At 41.6% G+C, this 20,947-nt stretch overlaps 2 protein-coding genes across 2 annotated transcripts in view; both read left to right on the top strand.

The window, feature by feature from the left end:
• Positions 1-428: 428 nt before the first annotated feature.
• Positions 429-10,771, top strand: LOC118422952 (peptidyl-prolyl cis-trans isomerase-like 4). Its single transcript, XM_035830839.1, has 13 exons — positions 429-626; positions 1,531-1,598; positions 1,836-1,900; positions 2,719-2,836; positions 3,686-3,828; positions 4,619-4,721; positions 6,021-6,137; positions 6,778-6,902; positions 7,334-7,400; positions 7,884-7,986; positions 8,388-8,457; positions 9,437-9,545; positions 10,408-10,771. Exons 1-13 carry the CDS (start codon positions 557-559, stop codon positions 10,744-10,746), a joined length of 1,497 nt encoding a protein of 498 aa, XP_035686732.1. The 5' UTR covers positions 429-556; the 3' UTR covers positions 10,747-10,771.
• A 3,120-nt stretch (positions 10,772-13,891) lies between these two features.
• The window catches only part of LOC118422953 (carbohydrate sulfotransferase 15-like), a 9,177-nt gene continuing 2,121 nt past the window's right edge, over positions 13,892-20,947 (top strand). Inside the window, exons 1-6 of the mRNA XM_035830840.1 lie at positions 13,892-14,038; positions 14,787-14,923; positions 15,625-15,767; positions 17,643-17,750; positions 18,277-18,433; positions 20,851-20,920. Of these exons, the coding sequence (XP_035686733.1) occupies positions 13,892-14,038; positions 14,787-14,923; positions 15,625-15,767; positions 17,643-17,750; positions 18,277-18,433; positions 20,851-20,920 (762 nt within the window). The remainder of the gene's footprint in view (positions 14,039-14,786; positions 14,924-15,624; positions 15,768-17,642; positions 17,751-18,276; positions 18,434-20,850; positions 20,921-20,947) is intronic.

A 20,947-nucleotide genomic window follows, 5' to 3' on the forward strand; every position in this document is an offset into this window, starting at 1 on the left:
GAAAAACCGGACCTGAAAAAATTAGGTGGACCGGATGTTGGACCGGTTAGAAAATTAACATATTATTTCATCAGGCATTCACACGTTTTGGCGCTTGCAGGTGGAAGAAAATAACAAGAGTGAAGTAGAGTAGAGTTTATAGTCATTTCTACCAAGTTTTACAGTCAATCGTACAGGTGCAGTTAGCGTTGTAGGATTTTAAGACGCCAGTGTAAGTCTAATACTCCACCAAACAAATTTCTATGCAGTGAAATGGACCATTGGCATGAGTCATACTGAATCAGGTCCAGGTTCAGGTCCGAACCTGGACCTGATCCTCTGGACCTGAACCGGACCTGGACCTGAATTTTCTGTACCGGTACCCAGCCCTAGTCATACAAGTTACAACCTGAATGTTACCTGCATTACGAATATGACCTGCTAGGTGTCGCTGCAGTACTGCAAGTGAAAGCTCGGATTTGCGCCGCGCGTACACGCGTGTGGGGACGAGTTCAAAATTTACACTGCCAAAAAAGCAGTTTCGTGAACATTTGAAGGCATTCGGTGGTTATGTAAGATGGCAGTTATCTTGGAGACAACTCTTGGAGACATTACCGTAGATCTGCTCACAGAGGAAAGACCTAGAAGTAAGTAAACTATCATTTTACAACAGTTTGTGTGTGTGTTGGATGGGTGGGAGGGGGGCGGAAGTATAACTTTTTGTACTGCCGACGTTTTGGTGTCGTTTTTTGCACGGTTGTATGTTGTTTTGTAAACATAGTTGGTTACTTGAATTTTCCGAAAGACAGAGACGGTTCTTCTAGTTCTATATGGATAAAAATTTATAATAATACTAGTATCGGGTGTATTATTATGCACATGTGGACACCGTGACATCAACTGAGTGGCTTGAATATTTGAGCAAGATTATATCAAGTTCAAGAAGCTCTACCTTACATCTGCTTAAAGATGAGGCCATTTCTTATGACTACTTTTATTTTCCATTCGAAATATCCATTTTTTTACAATACGTAACCATATATTTTGATATCAATGTTTCTTACTTCCCTTGAACATTTTGAAATGAACCATTTTGATATATATGGCTATACCTATACTAGGCTATAGTGTGTAAAACTAAAAGGGCAAATGTTTGTGGTTTAAACTATGTTTGCAGTTTTCACTGACTGCTCTACTTGTTTCTCTATTGTGTCATTACCGCAAACTTCAAGCTACTGCAAAAAATGAATCTTTTCAATAGTAAAATCACCATGAGCAAGTTTTCTTCATACCGCGAAATGAAATCCTCACGAAACATTTCTTTTTTTACAATGACAATGACAATGATCTTTATTGCGTATTCCTGCCCACCATGGGCTAAATGCATTGGGTTGGATAACTTAAGTACTAATATACTAGTATGTGGCACATGTTACATCTTATATCATCTAAAATCTACATAGTCTACATAGTAGACTACAGTAATATGTTGTATTTGAATCATAACATTTCATATCTTAGCATTAATGTCCGTATTATGTCCATTTCCAGCATGTCTGAACTTCTTAAAGCTTTGCAAGATGAAATACTACAACTTCTGCCTCTTCCACTCTGTACAGGTGAGATATTTTTCATGTCTCATCAATATAATTTATGATTCATTTATGACATCAAACTGTGACTTTTGTTTGTAGTTTTGTGGTCTTGAATTTACTTGTATGATGTTGACATATTCTTACTGACAAAAAAATTACATAGTACTGTATTTGCATATTTGGGAAACTTCTTTTGTACATTTGTCAAGAATATAGTCAATATGATAAATTTGGAACTTGACCTTCTTAAAATATTTTCAGAGAAACTTCATGGTTCAGACGGGTGATCCCACTGGCACAGGGAGGGGTGGAGAGTCCATATTCAGGTAATTATGAATTTTTTTCTAATCTAAGTATGCAAGTTCAGACGTGTGTGATTTTAACAAAATAAAGGCAAATCTTGATAGTGTTAGAGCTTTGGAACACTTTTTTGTATGTCTTGGATTTTTTGTGCGTCTTTCAGTAAAAGTTTCTGTAAAAGTTGAAAAATGGCTTGCCTCAATAACAACTTAGCCTACTAGTACGTGTAAGTCAACATAGTGTAAGAAATACCATAAATTTGTACGTATGATATCTGGTTCAAAATGTGTTCAAGATCAGTAGAGATGATGTGTGTGTTTTATAAAAGTTTATTTGATATATTATTATTAAGGTCTTTAGGCACAACCAGGGGTACTTACTCCCAACGTTTGGATGTCTATCAGACACCATCATCAGGGTAGACTGACTGGAAACTACTTCTTGCTGCCACTTATAGCCGATGTAGGTGGCGCTGCAGCAGCATGATGTCCCAAACGTAATGTCACCTACATCAGCTATAAGTACATGTAGCAGCAAAAATTGTTTCCGGTCATTCTACACTGATGATGGTGTCTGATAGACATCGAAACGTTGGAAGTAAGTACCCCTGGTTGTGCCTAAAGAACCTTACTATATGAATAATTGCCAACCTGATGAAGTTATTTAAAGTTTATTTGAGTTTTCACATTTTACCTTTTGGTGACTAATGGACTTCGAGATTTTAAATCCATTAGTGATGTGTTCTAATCTGTAAATTGTGGATGTGTATTTCATGTGTGCATACATTAGTGGAAAAATACTAGATACTGATCGTTCATCCTCTTTGCTTCTTACTTCTGAACAGTAAGTTGTACGGAGACCAGGCGCGGTTCTTCGAGATGGAGACCAATCCGCGACTGAAGCATCGGAAGGTCGGCACGGTCTCCATGGTCAACAATGGCGGCAACATGCACGGGTCTCAGGTACAAGTAACCGCGTGCAGCAAATTTGTTTTCAACAGAAAGTTTATCATTTAAACATAGCTTTCTTATCTACACAACCTTATACAAACACTACAGGGGGTACGGATTGTACTTAGGCACGATTTAGACACAGTTTTTTCCGATAGCTTAGCAGGGGTCCCTGACAGCTTCCGCGCGCGTGTAGATGCGTTCCGACTTTGGGAGGGCGGCTCATTAGCGTATAACGCGGGCTCATTAGGCTATATATATAGCTACAAATTCAGTTTGTGATACTAGTGCTATTAGTACTGTACAGTGGTACTACTCTGCAGTTGTTTTGCCACCAAACGGTCACGTGGGGCTCCTTGCATGATGCGAGATCGAGTGGAGGTGCAGCTAGCCACCTCTGCCACGATAAGGGCAGCGAGGACGAAAGCGCGGTTGATCATAGTTGGCCAGTGTTGTCGTTCCTGATATTCTCATGTTTAAGAACACGCCAGTGAGATACAGAAAGAACATAATCTGATCTGTCATGAGCAGAAATGCTGACCGTCGTTCTGCCGCCATTTTGAAAATCGCGCGATATGTTTATGACTGCAAGCACCATGGGTATCCCGCCCCCTACGTTCTAAATCCCTCCCGACATCTCCACATATATCAGTAAAAACTGTGTCTAGATTGGGCCTTAGTACAGGGGTACAGACAGTGTACAGACACAACAGGGGTACTGAGACTACAGTGGTTACCAACACTACATGGCATATAGAGACTGCAGGGGTATGGACACTTAAGGGGTACAGACACTATAGGATACAGACGGCTATTTACAGTTATTATGGTCTTGCCTTTTTTGCTGCTTTTATTTTCTAGTTTCTGATCACGACAAGAGAGGATGTGGACTACCTGGATGGACAGCATACCGTGTTTGGCGAGGTTAGCGAGGGGGATGACGTGCTGGCCAAGATTAACGAAGCTATTTGTGATAACGAACACAGACCGTACCAGGACATCAGGTGATGAGTAACACGCACAAAGTTAGAACCGTTTGGATGAATGAAGGTTTGAAGTACATGTACCTTTTGCTTATAACATTATGCAGTTGTGTTATACATTGTAATGTAGAATATCTGCACTCTTATTCCACCCACATGCCAGGGCCTGGGCACAACTGGAAAAGAGTTGCATCGTCCCTTCAGATGGGTCAAACATGAGGGAGTTTTAGGCATTTGAATCCCTGACAGGTCCCGATGTTGTGCCCTTGGGAAAGTGACTTATACCTACATACACCTACTAGTATTTCCCATCCTCCTACGCTCGGTCCCCAACGGCGCTAGCTAACCGCCTGTGTGGGGACCCTGCTATCTGAAGGGCCACCCCCGGTTATGGACCGTCTTGCTTATAAATATTAATGAGCTTACCCTTATAATTTATATGGGAACTAGCCAATCAGCGCCCAGTCAGGTCTTTGCGAGATCCCTTTTGTAAACTGAAAGGCCAAGAAAGGCCTATTCTCTGATTGGCTGACAGCTGGTTTGTGGCGACGCTCACAGTAACCAGGGGTGGCCCTTCAGATGGCATGGTCCCCACATAGGCGGTTAGCAAGCGCCGTTGGGGACTATGCGTAGGAGGATGGTATTTCCTAACTCCTAATCTATTCGGACATGCAACGTGTACTGTTTAGTACAAACCTGTTGTGTTCTGCAGTTTACACTTGGGAACAGTATATATGAGGTACGAACAAGGAAACCTGAACAGCGGGACATTTTTGTGTTCTTTGTAACCTTCCTCCATTTTGTTTCCCAGAATTAACCACACTGTCGTGCTGGACGACCCGTTTGACGACCCCGCGGGATTGGCCGACCACATCCCGGACCGCTCACCGGAACCTACCAAGGAACAACTGGAGGTGAGGGGGGAGGGGGGTCAGTTTTGGTTTAGTAACTTCATTGAAGTCAATTTTGGAGGCACCATTTTGCATCAAAGTTAGTACATATGCATGCTCAACAGTAGTAAGTGCTGCGTACCTTAACTCATGTTCAGGTTTAGGTCCAGATTCATGATGTCCAGAGATTCAGTTCAACTTGTCAGGACCTGAATGGTAAGTTCAGGCTTTAACCCATGCTGTATGTGTGCTAGAAATCCTTACTTTTCTGTTACATATAAAATTGCATGTTAGCATAGACTGCCATGCAATTTGAAAATACACATGCAAAAAGCAATGTCTTTTTCCAGAGCAAATTTCAGAATCTATATAAAACAAATTATATAGAAGGTTTTAGATTGTTTAGAGCAAAAAGGAGAGTCCGTTTTACACGCCAGATTTTGATCCTATATCCTCTCATAAGCAAATATTGTTCTGCTTAGTAAACATCTGTTGACCATTAATTCATGTTTCAATTCATTCAAGACCACATGTTACTTTGTAAAATAGTTCAGTTACAGGTCCAGGTCTGAATTTGCACCAGACCAATTATAAATGATTCCTATACCTGTACCTGATGTAACATTTTTAGGTACACATCCCCAGGGTTCTCCCCAGAATCTTTTAGTATAGTGGAGGGGCTGGCAAAAATAACCCAAACCAACGCGCTACGCTTTCGTGAAAATAAGTTCATTTTGCATGACAGAGGGTGTCAAATACTACAAGTATAATATACTGTTGTTATTCCTTTGTTGTGAAGTGCCAAAACCACTATTGTTTTGATCATTGCCCATTCACAAGTTTTTGCAGACAATGCCAACTGGAAAAGTGATGCCACTTGGCACAAAAATCTGTGAATTTTCATTAATTTTAGCAAAACTAACCTGGAAAATAGGGAAGAAACACATTAGATTTCAAATGTAGCATAGTGGAGCTGGGCTGGAGTATAGTGGAGGGCCTCCCTTATTCCTTCCTTTGGGGAGGACTCTGCATCCCTCAAGTAATTACAGTTGTTTTCAAGTCACTCACTCATTCACTATCCAGTTTAGCATACGTTTTTCTTTGTCTTGCAAGGGTTGGACATTGCGGGAAGTCGTTTAGTTTTGATTTCTGATCTCCATCTGCCTCTGTCAAGGGGGTTGGCTTTTTGCAAGTTCAGTTTTTTTATATCTTCCTTAAATGCTGGCATAAGAAATTCTTGAACACCCCTTTCCCCTCCTATTGCGAAGGCAATTCCCCATAAACTTGAATCACGGTACCGTGAGTTGATACCTGTGTTCACAGAGTGGGCGGATCGGAGCTGACGAGGCGATAGACGACACAGAAGGGCGGAGTCAGGAGGAGGTGGAGGAAATGTTACAGGAGAAGGAGGCCCAGGCTCGCACACAGATCCTGGAGATGGTCAGGACTACTTCTTCTCTTTCTTTAAGTTTATCTAAGCACTTATGTCACTAATGACCCTGTAATACATTGTTCACGGCTTGCACACACATCATATTTAAAGGGCTTTAGTTCAGTTCAGTTCATTCTCGTAAGAGGTGCCACTAAAGGGCTTATGTAACCAATAACACTGAAATTGTTAATGGCTCACAGAAGAAGACAAACATAATAAAAGTATAATAATGTAAAGACATTTGTACAACATGTGCACTTTTTTAATGTCATTTTACATCAAAGTTTGCAAAATTTCATGCTTAATTTTAATAGATTCTTTCTGCCAAAAAGTCAAGTTAACTGACATCATAGTTTACGTTATGTGGCGTCCAAAAATAGCACTTAGTCAAGCAACTGGATATGATTGAGTTCAGTGACATCATCGAATAATACCATTACTGAAGGAATAGCAACACTTTTTTTTAATTGGGAACAACCAATTATTCTCTACAGCTTACCCAAGATACATGTATAAGATTAGGATGTCACACTGCGGCCTATTGTGTCCAGCATAGGATCTGTGACCTCTGAACTGTCAAAGAGCCTTGCTAATATCATACGGCTGTTAGACCGATGTCTCGCTAAGATCAGCATGTTGCGCCCGTAGGTGGGAGACCTCCCCGAGGCAGATGTAGCGCCCCCTGACAACGTGCTGTTTGTCTGCAAGCTGAACCCCGTCACCCAGGACGACGACCTGGAGGTCATCTTCTCCAGGTTCGGAGAGATCAAATGGTTAGTTCGTAAGGCAGTGCCTCAGGGGCGGAGCCTTATTGTGAAGCTATTACTTGTAAAAAATAGTATTAGATTTGTTTTACAAGTATTGAAAAATTTCTTTTTTTTCTTTCCCTAGATCCTGTAGATGGATTTGAATGGTATATGGGTAAGGCAAAGGTTTCAGTCACTAAAATGTGTGATTTGGTCCCCCTTGCAGCTACATCGAGTACTACAACATAATAAAAAAAATTGTTTTTTGTATCTGAACGTGCTTGGGTCATGATCTTTACATGTGTGGCAGATACAACTGTAGCTCCTGGTTTCAGTAAGAAGTGATATTAGTGTAGTCCTGTAGCTGTAGTAGCTTTTGTTGAACTGCAGGGGCAATGAGATAAGATTGTCTCCCTAATTTATGTATCATGAATATTCATATTGTGTTGCCATGACAGCTGTGAGGTCATCAGGGACCAGAAGACAGGAGACTCCCTCTGCTATGCCTTTGTGGAGTTTGAGAAGGTACAGGTATCATGTTCTTTTTTTTTAAGTCTTGCAATCAAAAAGTTCTGTCAGGAACCAACAAAACTAGCCCCATGCTTCAGTGCTTGCTGTGTGGCCTGGGGGCTCTGATTGGGAATGGGCACTGCCCAATATGTCCATAAGGGTGGGAAGGATTTAACCTTTTGTATAATCCTTTTTACAAAACGATATGGAGTATCCTTGTACAGCGTTTGAGAAAATGCAGGGTATTTCCCTCCAAGTAATTTGTTTTTTTGTGAACCTAATCACACCCAATGCAATCCATTAGACTTACCACTGAGGTGTCATAAAAAGAAAGAAATAGTCTCTGAGGCATTACAAAAATGACAGAAAAAGGAAGTAAGAAAAACACACCACCAAAAACAATATGTTTTCCCAAATGAAAATGACCTTTGATATGCAATACTAATATCTATGGAAGAAAGATTCAATCAATCCATAACCCGATCACTGTTCCCCCAGCCCGAGGCTTGTGAGGAGGCGTACTTTAAGATGGACAACGTTTTGATCGATGACCGCCGTATCCATGTGGACTTCAGCCAGTCTGTGTCCAAGGTGTGGAAAGGTGGGTTCAACAGATGTTAGCAGAGCTGCTTAGGTCCCAGATTGTGTTATGATAGTACCTAGATAATATGTTTCTTCATCTCTTAGTTAAAGATACTGTTTGTTTAAAGTACAGCAACTGTGCATTTCTATTATTGGTACGACCTCACAGGCAGAGACTTTCTATCGGAGATGGAAATGTATGTACATGACACAAGTATGTATGTGACAGGAGGTATAAGAAGTTGACTAAGTAATTTTACTGTATTTCCATACATGGATGACCACCACATTTAAAGTATGACCAGTGTTACCAAGGCCTTCTGAAGAATTTCTCGAACACCTTAATATTTGAAGTATATATATATATGCGTACCTGAAGTATACAATCTCTTTTTATATCATCACATCTGTCCCTAACAGGTGGCCCTAATGCACCCAAAGGTGGCCAGAAGTCCAAGTTTGAACTGAAGGATAAAACCAAGGGTGTCGGGTAAGTTGTACAAGTTTTTTGAACACCAGTGGGACTTATAAAGATTAAGGCCCATGCTTAGCCTTACCAGATTATCCTTGGTACCATCCAGATAGTAGTTCACTCCGAGGTACTACACACATTCGCTTCTCTGCTATTCTGTTTGGGAACTTGGACATCTTTATCTTCTGGAATATTAATTTCTCATCAAAATTTGGGATGAGGGCACTGATTGATCGCATCCAGGTAGTAGTTTGCTCATATGTTCCCTTCTGCTAACCAAGAAACTTGAAATGGTTAACTCATTGCTGTATTCGAACAGGTGTTGCAACGCCAGTTCGAACAAGAGCTCTAGAACCCATTCCTTAATTTGCTAATTAACTGTCGTCACCACCAAAAGATATGAATATACAGTTCCCCAGACAATTGGCAGTAGCACACGTAGGAGCTACCCTGATGCATGGCAGCTATGCTACTGCATGACCAGTTGAAGGGCTACTATAGAATCATGATTTTAGTTTATCTGCTAGTTGCTTCTATCTTTAGTAACCGTACCACACATTTTTGTTGTAGTTGGTTCGAAACCTCACTTCAATAGTTGAAACACACGCAGCAGAAGAATAAATATCTCCTGTGTGGATCTTCCCTTTTTCTCTATTCAGAGGGTTTCTGATATTTACCTTAGTTAGAGGATGTATATCCTTATCGCCAATTAGAGACCAATTCCAATGTGTTTCTCTTGGATTTCATGGAAATCAATCTCTCATAGGAGGAGAGTGTGAATGACTGTGATGTATATAGAAAACAGCAGGCTGGCAGGTGTTTCTGTAGGTGGAGTAGTTGGTCACAGATATTAGCTATGTTTCCAGTGGGTTTTGCATAAGTATCCTTCCTTCAGTCATGCATTGGAAAGACAATAGAAAAGCGTTTTAGTATGTGTCTTAACTGTATAACAGAGCTTTGCAATGGCTACCATGATTATGTTTCATGTTTTCTGTAGGAAACAGTATGACCTGATCCTGGGTGATGATGATGATGATGAAGCTGGACCCAGCAGGACCCAGGACCGGGGGAGAGGTCCCGACCCCAGCCATGACAGGAGGAGTAAGGTACTGGAAACGCCTTCAACTTTGTAGGGGTGTTACAATAGTTCTTTTTTTGGGGGGGGGGGGGGGGGAGGAGGAGGAGCTCTTCACTCTGCATGTCTGAGATCAAAGTTCTACATGTATTTCAAATAAGGCTTAAATTACAGTCAAGGAATTGTCTTCAGAGCGTAATATTTCAAATTTCAATGTTGTTTCTATTCTCCCGTGTGGGACATCTGCATGTGGCTGTGAGTTTCCTTCACTGGGGTCTGTTCTGTGCTAAAAACTGAGACACAGCCCAGGTGATCCCCATGGTTGCTGGATCATTAGCCACAGTGCATTTCTATGTAGTTTTAGGACATCCTTGTTCCTCTTCCCTCAGGAGCCCAATGTAGAGCACCTTGATGTCATCTGACCTTCGTAGAACATGGCCAGCCATTTCAACCATTGGAAATTTCAGTAGACGGAACAATGTCTTTGCCTCCCAGTACCGTTCTTTGTTGCTGATTAGGGCTCGAAATACCACCTGCATATGCAGGTAAAATTGGAGCTGTGCAGGTATTTCTGGTGTTTACCTGCAACTAACCTGCACTTGTCCATGTAATGGGTTTTATACATAAATGTACTATGATGTAGGTGTACATGGATTCTTATTAGCTGCGTCAACTGTTACCCCCTATGAAATATAATTAAAAAATAACAATGGTTCCTGAACAATTATAATATAATCCGTAATTCCTAATATGAGAGTGGTGCAGATAAAATTTGTCTGGTGCAACTAATTTTCAATGTTACCTGCACCAGTGTCGTTATGCAGAAAAACTATTTCGAGCCCTGCTGATGTTGACAAATGTGTTCTGAAACTGTAACCTATTTTGTTTCACAGGACACAGAGAACAGATCCAGACATGACAAGCACAAGAAGACACACAGACGTGACAGCAGCAGTTCTGAAGACGACAGGAGACACCGCAAGAAGCATCACAAGAAGGAACGCGACCCCCACACGGACAGGCGCGGGAGGGATGGCAGCAGCTCTGAGGACGACAGGCGACACAAGAAGCATCGCAGACACGATCGTGATTCCGATGACGGTGGCCACAAGAAACGAGACAGACACGAAAGAGACTATGACAAACCCAAGCACAGAGAACACCACAGAAGCAGGAGTAGGGAGAAAGAACATAGACACAGCAGGCACGACAAGCATAGACACAAACACTGAATGATGTGGATATGTCAATAAAAAATCATATCAGATAAAAAGAATTCCTTTCAAAGACCACAGACAGTCGATTTATTCATCGAGCTTTCCATTGTGAGAAGTTTTGATCTACATGTACTCTCATCAACTTCCGTCATTGTTAAAAACATTGAATTATAGCTAGATGTGTAAGGTGTAAAGACAAATATATTACATACTGTAATTCACTTTATCTTCACGGTACCAAACTTTCACGGTCTGAGAAAATTTTATTTGTTCTCGGAACTAAATGTTCACTGTTGTGGCAAGTGCGCATGAAAAAAGTCTGTGAATTATTTTTTATCGGTAATGATAAGTTCACGTTACAGTCGTCACCGTGAAAACCGTGAACATAACAGTACATTGAAAAAATCAGGAATTGCAGTACCACAAGGTGTCTCAATTTGGTCCAAATACCATATCACAAGGCAGCTACTGTACGTGATTTTTTCTTATTTGTTAGATAATTACTATCATATCTTGAACAACAAATACTAGTACTAAATGCGTGTGGTCAGGAATGACGTACAATGATCAGTGGGGGTTCAAATGTTATATTCCTCGGGGGCAGCCAGCCCATGGAAGAAAGTACTCCTGTAAAATAAAGAAATTGTTGTGAGAATCATTGGCTCTGACTGAAGTCTTCAACTACCTCTGCTGACTTTATTTCTTTACTTAGGCCATGTTGATTTGATTATATGGATGACATCCGCACACGCATCAAATTTTCAAATACACTGTAAACCGTACGAAGCAGCTGTAACGTGCAAATATACACAATAGGTATAAACAAGACTGGCAATAAAAACGTTATTGCCATGGCGACGGTTGAAGTAAACATCAACACAACTCAAACTGGGAATCGCCTGGAACTTCCCTGTCGCACTATCCCTGGCACAATTCACTAGCCTACCTGTAACATAAACCTACAGTCACCAGAACAGTACTGTCCCTGATACATGTAACAGACCAGCCCTCAGGAATGCAATGCACTGCTATCAGTACCAGCAATGAACAGTAATTTACTTACCCTACAAATAACAGGCTCTGCTGCGAGGAGTATAGTGGAGAAGAAAAGAAATGTAAGAAAGAACCAACCGTTTCCAGCACTTTTTATCTTTGAATGACTTTCTTGTACCTAATCCACTTGACTCTCCTATATACGCAGTAATCCAGTCCTTGGGATAACTTGATGGTTGAACTGTCCGCACAATAGATGTCTTCGCCACCCACAGCAATAACGGTCGATGCACGAATCTCCCTCTGGCTTTTGCCTCTGTCACCGACACAGTATAGCATCCACTAGCTGCCCCACAAACAACCCTCTGCCTTGAAGGTCCAATGCAAGTATAAAGAATCCTCTTCTACACCAGACTACAGCTCTCTGCACCATGGCTGGACGATCCCCGAATCTCTGTAGTTGTATTTATACCGAGGTTCTGGCTTTTCTGAGATTATAGTCTACCGTTTACAGTGCTACACCGAGTAACTTACCCACAAAAGAGTTCTGAAGCTGTGCCACGTGTACATAACAAAACAACCAAGACAAGGTGATCAATTATGCAGACTTTCCCTGTCTATGACTAGTTTCCTAGATCGAGCACATTCCTCAAGGGAGCCAGCATGACCTACATTTCACAGAGGTGGCAGTGTTGGCATTCCTGTGAAAGTGACAGTTTGGCATTTCAGTGGCAATGTTTGAATTCCAGTCAGAGAGGCAGTGTTGGAATTCCAGTGAAGGTGGCAGTGTTGGCATTCCGATGGCAGTGTCAGAATTCCAACGACAGATCCATTGTTGGAATTCCAACGAAAGAGGTAATGTTGGATTCGTAGCCACCTGAATTCCAGTCAGAGTAGTGTAAGAATGTGTCCCAAGAAATAACACATAGCAGGGTTTGAAATATTTCTCAGTATTGTAGAAGAGTATATCATCTGCTAGCAGGATGGTGTTGGGTAGCTGGCTTGCGAATTGCAATTTTGCATGTAACCAAAAAAATATTTTGAACGCTGCGTGTGTATGTGTGTGCGTGTGTGCGTGCGTGTATCCTTCATAACATAACAATCAACACAAGGTGATCTATATTGTGCAGAGTGTCCCTATCTACGACTATTTTCCTAAAACAGGGAGCCAGTATGATCATGACCTACATTTCGCCATTGCATTCCTGAGATACTAGTATATCCTGTATAGATCTTTTGGGGGACTTACATACCCAGCATACCTGTGGACTACTAGGATTCCTGTGGAAACATCCCTGCACAATTCCTAGAATTTTTGCAGACTGAACACAATAATATACCACTTGGCTCGCTCCTGAGGCGTCGCCAAAAATGGCACACAAATATCCGTCCAAAACAAGATCAAACAAGCCGGCTTGTTTGCGTCGACGTGTCTCCCAGAACATAAACTGAATGCTACTGACTATTGGCCAACGTGACACATCCATTTGCAATCCTAGAATTACAAGACCAAAAACACGTAAGACGCAAGACGGGAAGAGGTACGGAGATCATCAACAATATGTTCATGGTGGGTACTTATTATTATAATACCTGTTGGCCCGATTCTGTGCAAATCAGTTTAAATCTAGTTTTATTGATTGACAATCGTGACATTCTTTAACCTGTCTTCAGTGCAAAAGTGATCCATTCATTTATAATGGCCCTGTGTGGGCCACTATGGTTTTTAGGCTTTAACTCACACTGAAAAGAGGTTTGTATATTTTGGCCCTTTCCTGCATACCCTCGAGCTTTAAGTCGCATCGGATAGCGTAGCGGTAGGATGTTAGCATGATGTGGCATGGAGAGGTCCTGAGTTCGAGTACAAGGATCTGGTCTGGCGTTGTTTGCTACATTTGCGTTGACAGCACCGACAATACACGCTATCCGGTTTTGCAAAACTACCATATCCTTTTCCTGTGTTTATTGTTTTGTCTGGTTTGTCTTGAACTACAACAAAGAGCAATGAATATACATATATATGCATACGTGTGTGTGTATGTATGAGTATTAATTTACTACTTCACATATAGATATGTAAAGAGAAAGAGAGAGATGTACAGCAACGTGCCAGGCATTTTTTAAAATTCTAATATTTTACATTACAAATGTGTTTTTTCGTCCTAAAATGCTGAACCAACAGCCGACCACCCGCCAGTTCTGGGGTAAAGCTCTGGTGCTTTGCGCTTGTCTCCTGACGCTGCTGTTTCTGTACGGGTACAGTTACGGGGGGTGGAACCCGCTGGAAGACCGGGGCGCGCCACGGTGGGCTGCGGTAGGTACTTCCTTACCACGTGAAGAGATAATGGACGATAGAATCATACAAGTACGTCAGAATACGTCATGGTCGGGTGAGAAGACACAGACGACACAAGCAGTAGGATTTAACATGACGAGAGAACTGAGGAGACTGAACCAGGGAGTAAGTACTTTAATATATAGGTCTAATTTCGATTCGTTAGCTTGATCGTTAGTTATTTTTATTTACTTGCACAGGAAAATACAGAAAACATTCAATCGGCATTCAGAAGAAAACGTGTTATTATAATTGTATCTTTAAAAGCCCTGCCCCCCTTCCCATACTACACAAAATAAAAAGCGATAAACAATAAAGTAAAGTAACATGTAAGATGTGATAGTACATAAGGATAATCAAATAAAGAAATAAGACAAGCTAAGACCGGAACATACAAGTCTTCTACAGGGGCTAGGGTGGATTATCACATGGGGTTATGGACACTTTTAATTTCAAATGTTAGAAAATTTGTCTGGCCTGATTTAAAGAAATTTCGACAAAATTCCACAACAAAAATCCATCGATACATAATGGTGTTATCATTTGGGTTGGATGTTTTTTTGTCTAACCGCACTGAAATATATGTGAATAAAATGTTGAGTAGATAAACAAGTACAGGAATGCAAGATTGAAGTTAAAGACGAGCTACAAGAGTTTCTGACATAATCATCTTCATGGACAACTGTCGGGAAAATAATCATTTAACAATGTATCTCTTTCGCTAAAGATCTTTTCAGCTCTCCCGAAGGAATTTCTCCCCGACTACAAGAACCCGTGTTGGTTCGAGAAGGTGCAGGGAACAGACGTGGATTCGCGGTGGCGGGAGGGACGCTCTGACAACGGGACCGGGCAATTTAGGTTGAGGTGAGCGTGTTGTCATGCTAACTCACTCACTCACTCACTCAGCCACTCAGTCACTCATTCACGCACTCATTCACTCACCACGTCCTCACTCATCAGTCACTTTCACAAACTCACTCATCCACGTAAGCACACACTCAATCATTCACTCTCTGTCACTCACTCCATCACTCAGTCACATGCTTACTCACTCACTCATTCACTCACTCACACTATGTGTATGTTCAATCCCTTATTCACTGAAAAATACAAACATTGACTCACATACACACACACACTCCCTTACAAAAACTCAATCAATGGAATGTTCTAGATACGCTATTTTACGTAATGAGTTATTCACATTTCTCGAATCCAGTACAGCAGATTTCAAGAGACTCGATGTTACAGACAGATTTGTATATATCTTTAGATGCCACAACTCCCATAATGCAAAGATAGGCAAATATATCAAAGACTGCTTTGCTATTAGAAAAAATAATGAAAGTAATGATTAGCCCAACTCCATTGTAATATTATATCAAAGACTTGTGTTAGCCCTCATTATGTTTATTAGGATGTTAAGACTTATTCTTTATACCTATTTTTGTACTTTGTGTAATAATCGTTGCCATACTTTGTACCATGTGCAAATGTCGTGCAATAAAGTTCATTATTATCAATCAACCAACCAATCAACCAATTAATGACTCCTTCCTCTGCAGATGTTTACCGTACTTTTACATTATCGGTATGCCGAAGTGCGGAACCACGGATCTCTACTACCGCATCAACCAACACCCGGATGTTGTCAGTGCTAGTAAAAACGAACCGAACTGGTGGACTCTGGATCAACACCAACATCTCGGTACGATTAGATGACATTTGGAAATCGCTGTATTTAATCATTGACTGGACAAAAATGTAGAGTTACCAGGTTTTAAACTAGTCTGTATAATACCCCTGTCACATTATCCACGATCTTCGGGCGTATCGATGGAAGATCGGCCATATGTAAGATCGACAGAGGGTTGCGCGTATTTTTCACCTGAAAACCGTCCCTGTCACATATAAGCCATACTTTGTACCTTGTACAATTGTTGTGCAATAGAGTTATAATTACAAGCGAGTCTCGGTCGATGACGCAGAATAGTCGTCCGATCGATTTTCGCCAAATGTGACAGGGGTATAACACAAACTATGCTGACTATAGGGCTGTAACTGTCCCGTCCACATATAGTCTGTACATGTACATGTGTTACACAAACTTTGCTGCCAAGGGCTGTTACTGACCCTCCCGAGGAGGCCGGTCAGATGCGAGGGCTGCCATAAGCGAGACTTAATCAGGCTAGTTTTAAACCAAAGCTCTGAATTGATATGTTCATGAGGCGAATACAAATTTACAGCCAATGCTTACTGGTACGTCTTACCATTTCCAAAATCTCGGAATAACTGTAACCATGCGAAACTTAATTTGATGTATAATTCAACTTTCACCGACGACTTGCAATACCATTTTATTTATTTACTAAGATTCTCATAATGAAATCTTAGACGTGTGCGCAACATGATTAGTATATCCTTCACAGGCCTAGGGCCCACACCTCCAGAGTACAGTTAAAACAATAGTATGTGTATGAGAAGGAAGCGCAAATAACTAATAGGTTGATACATTCTAAACAATGATAAAACATTCTAATCAATGACAAAAATATCAGTAATAACATTAACAACAATAATGGAATCTACACAACCAGACGGTAAGTGAAAATCATAGAGATTGTTATTACGCATGAAGGAATAACATCAATGTTGGTGCGATGGCCTAACAAGCAGAGTTTTCGCATTGTATTTTTTTTATTGCAACAGATAAATACATAACATGATGGCGACACACTCTAGCTCAACACGCTTGTTTTGTGCCGTCATCAGAAACAAACTAAGAGTACAAAAAACAACAACACTGAAACAATTACAGACAAGCAAATCATATAACAAAAGTAATGTTGTGAGTAAAAACGAAATCATAGAATATAAGAAAATACATGTATAATGTTTGCCTTGTATTTGTGTTTGTATAGTCTACTTTGGTAGGACGTGAGTTGGATCCCCGGTGAGGTCTTACCAAGACTTTTAAAAGCTAAAAATGGTATACATTTTGCTTTCTCTGCCGAAGACTATAAGGGTAAGACAAACATATGGTAGTTAAACACACATCGCTACCAGTGGACTAACCCCTGTAATATTTGCAGTTGCGTGGCCCAAGGCTATTGAGACGGAGATGGGCACCGCTCTGTATATACACCACCTAGTGCACATGGGAAAGTGTTTGAAAGTAAACACACACACATCACTATCAGGGTTCTAGTAATCCCCAAGTAGATCCTACAATGGCATAAGATAGTACCAAACTGGCCAAGAAGTGTAGTCAACCAACAGGTGTCCATTTGCTTTGTTTTAGCCGACTGGAAGCAGATTTAACGTGGCAAATGTACACCTCTTGGCTGACTACACTCCTTGGCCAGTTTGGTACTATCTTATGCCATTGTAGGATCTGATTGGAGATTAGCGACTAGCACAAAGTCAAGGGGCCTATGAACATTTTATCGTAACGGGCGCCGCTATAATAACCTCCATGGGCGGTTTTCCCCAAGCCGATTGAAGCTGCAAATAAATTCATAATTACAGTTTTTCATTGTTCACTGTTTTCATTGTTTTATGATTAATCACGGTTCTCTTTTAGGTAAATATCTGGATTATTTTGATGATGCAGCCTGGGATATCTGGCACCGGACCCGGAAACGCTGGACTTCATTCGGAGAAGAAGTTGTCAGTCATGACGTCATAACAGGTACACGTTAACAGTTTAACACGACTGCCCTCACTGTGAAAATAAACATCTGTCTGACTTCCGTTGGGGAGGTAAAATGCGGTGGAAGGAGAGCTCCTTGTCCTAAACACAGTAGATAACGACCCCCTGTCTCTAGCCCTGAAGGGTCCAAAACAGGCTTTGGCTTTGTGGGTACGTTTTGATACTTCAAAATCCTTTAATAGATAAACTCCTTTATGTGACTTTCTTCATTCCACCCAGGGTACCTGACTTCGGTTGGGGAGGTAAACGGCATTGGAAGGAGAAGAATGAGCTCCGCCGACAGCCTTCAAAACAGGCTATAGCTATGGGACTACATTTTAATGCCTTCCTAGGCCTGCCATAGATAAACATTCTTTGCGTGATTTCGCTATGCCTCGCTCCATTCAGTTATAAAATTGTACACCTGATTGGTTCGGTTGGGAAGGTAAAATAAGAGGGTTGCCACCACCTACAGCCTCTGAAATAGGCTATATGGGAATACCTTTACCATATTTGCTTTATATAGGAGACGGCGATCCCATCACAATATTTTACAACGACCACTGGAGAGAGGAACTATGGGACACTCCAAACAACGAGCCGCCGATCCTGATAGCGGACTTGATCCGGGCTGTACAGCCAAACGTCAAGTTCATCCTCACACTTAGGAACCCTACAGATAGGTAAGGCCAAGTTCATCCTCACACTTAGGAACCCTACAGATAGGTAAGGCCAAGTTCATCCTCACACTTAGGAACCCTACAGATAGGTAAGGCCAAGTTCATCCTCACACTTAGGAACCCTACAGATAGGTAAGGCCAAGTTCATCCTCACACTTAGGAACCCTACAGATAGGTAAGGCCGAATTCATCCTCACACTTAGGAACCCTACAGATAGGTAAGGCCAAGTTCATCCTCACACTTAGGAACCCTACAGATAGGTAAGGCCGAGTTCATCCTCACACTTAGGAACCCTACAGATAGGTAAGGCCAAGTTCATCCTCACACTTAGGAACCCTACAGATAGGTAAGGCCAAGTTCATCCTCACACTTAGGAACCCTACAGATAGGTAAGGCCAAGTTCATCCTCACACTTAGGAACCCTACAGATAGGTAAGGCCAAGTTCATCCTCACACTTATAATATATAGGAACCCTACAGATAGGTAAGGTCAAGTTCATCCTCACACTTAGGAACCCCACAGAAATGTAAGTTTATTGTCACATTTATTAACCCCACAGAAAGGTAAGTTCATCCTCACACTTAGGAATCCCACAGAAAGGTAAGTTTATTCTCAAACTTGGGCACCCCACAGAAAGGTAAGTTTATTCTCAAACTTGGGCACCCCACAGAAAGGTAAGTTCATCCTCACACTTAGGAACCCCACAGAAAGGTGAGGCCAAGTTCATCCTCACACTTAGGAACCCTACAGATAGGTAAGGCCAAGTTCATCCTCACACTTAGGAACCCTACAGATAGGTAAGGCCAAGTTCATCCTCACACTTAGGAACCCTACAGATAGGTAAGGCCAAGTTCATCCTCACACTTAGGAACCCCACAGATAGGTAAGGCCAAGTTCATCCTCACACTTAGGAACCCTACAGATAGGTAAGGCCAAGTTCATCCTCACACTTAGGAACCCTACAGATAGGTAAGGCCGAGTTCATCCTCACACTTAGGAACCCTACAGATAGGTAAGGCCAAGTTCATCCTCACACTTAGGAACCCTACAGATAGGTAAGGCCAAGTTCATCCTCACACTTAGGAACCCCACAGATAGGTAAGGCCAAGTTCATCCTCACACTTAGGAACCCTACAGATAGGTAAGGCCAAGTTCATCCTCACACTTAGGAACCCTACAGATAGGTAAGGCCAAGTTCATCCTCACACTTAGGAACCCTACAGATAGGTAAGGCCAAGTTCATCCTCACACTTAGGAACCCCACAGATAGGTAAGGCCAAGTTCATCCTCACACTAAGGAACCCTACAGATAGGTAAGGTCAAGTTCATCCTCACACTTAGGAACCCCACAGAAATGTAAGTTTATTGTCACATTTATTAACCCCACAGAAAGGTAAGTTCATCCTCACACTTAGGAATCCCACACAAAGGTAACTTTATTCTCAAACTTGGGCACCCCACAGAAAGGTAAGTTTATTCTCAAACTTGGGCACCCCACAGAAAGGTAAGTTCATCCTCACACTTAGGAACCCCACAGAAAGGCGAGGCCAATTTCATCCTCACACTTAGGAACCCTACAGATAGGTAAGGCCAAGTTCATCCTCACACTTAGGAACCCTACAGATAGGTAAGGCCAATTTCATCCTCACACTTAGGAACCCTACAGATAGGTAAGACCAAGTTCATCCTCACACTTAGGAACCCTACAGATAGGTAAGACCAAGTTCATCCTCACACTTAGGAACCCTACAGATAGGTAAGGCCAAGTTCATCCTCACACTTAGGAACCCTACAGATAGGTAAGGCCAAGTTCATCCTCACACTAAGGAACCCTACAGATAGGTAAGGTCAAGTTCATCCTCACACTTAGGAACCCCACAGAAATGTAAGTTTATTGTCACATTTATTAACCCCACAGAAAGGTAAGTTCATCCTCACACTTAGGAATCCCACAGAAAGGTAAGTTCATCCTCACACTTAGGAATCCCACAGAAAGGTAAGTTTATTCTCAAACTTGGGCACCCCACAGAAAGGTAAGTTCATCCTCACACTTAGGAACCCCACAGAAAGGCGAGGCCAATTTCATCCTCACACTTAGGAACCCCACTGAAATGTGAATTAATCCTCACACTTAGGAACCCCACTGAAATGTGAGTTAATCCTCACACTTAGGACCCCACAGAAAGATGAGGCCAATTTCATCCTCACACTTAGGAACCCCACTGAAAGGTGAGGCCAATTTCATCCTCACACTTAGGAACCCCACTAAAATGTGAGTTCATCCTCACACCTAGGAACTTTGAGGAAAATGTCTGACAGACATCGAAACGTCAGCTAAGCTGAGATTAACTGGTTGTGTAGAGGAAAGCTCATATATCCCATAACGTTAAACCGTTTGAATATGCTTTCTCTCTGCAGGTTGTACTCCGACTATCTCTTCTGGAAGTTCTTACATGTGAAGAGGTCAAATACAGATTTCCACACGAGGGTTATTCTAACTCTCCGTATCTCAGGC

The sequence above is a fragment of the Branchiostoma floridae genome, chromosome 9 (assembly GCF_000003815.2).
Source record: "Branchiostoma floridae strain S238N-H82 chromosome 9, Bfl_VNyyK, whole genome shotgun sequence".
Taxonomy (NCBI): domain Eukaryota; kingdom Metazoa; phylum Chordata; class Leptocardii; order Amphioxiformes; family Branchiostomatidae; genus Branchiostoma; species Branchiostoma floridae.

Excerpts from the sequence above, each read along its gene's own strand:
- LOC118422952 (XM_035830839.1), top strand. The coding sequence starts at position 557 with ATGGCAGTTATCTTGGAGACAACTCTTGGAGACATTACCGTAGATCTG. Across the intron at positions 1,901-2,718 it reads GGTGGAGAGTCCATATTCAG|TAAGTTGTACGGAGACCAGG; the intron begins GTAATTATGAAT and ends ACTTCTGAACAG. Across the intron at positions 9,546-10,407 it reads GCCATGACAGGAGGAGTAAG|GACACAGAGAACAGATCCAG; the intron begins GTACTGGAAACG and ends TTTGTTTCACAG.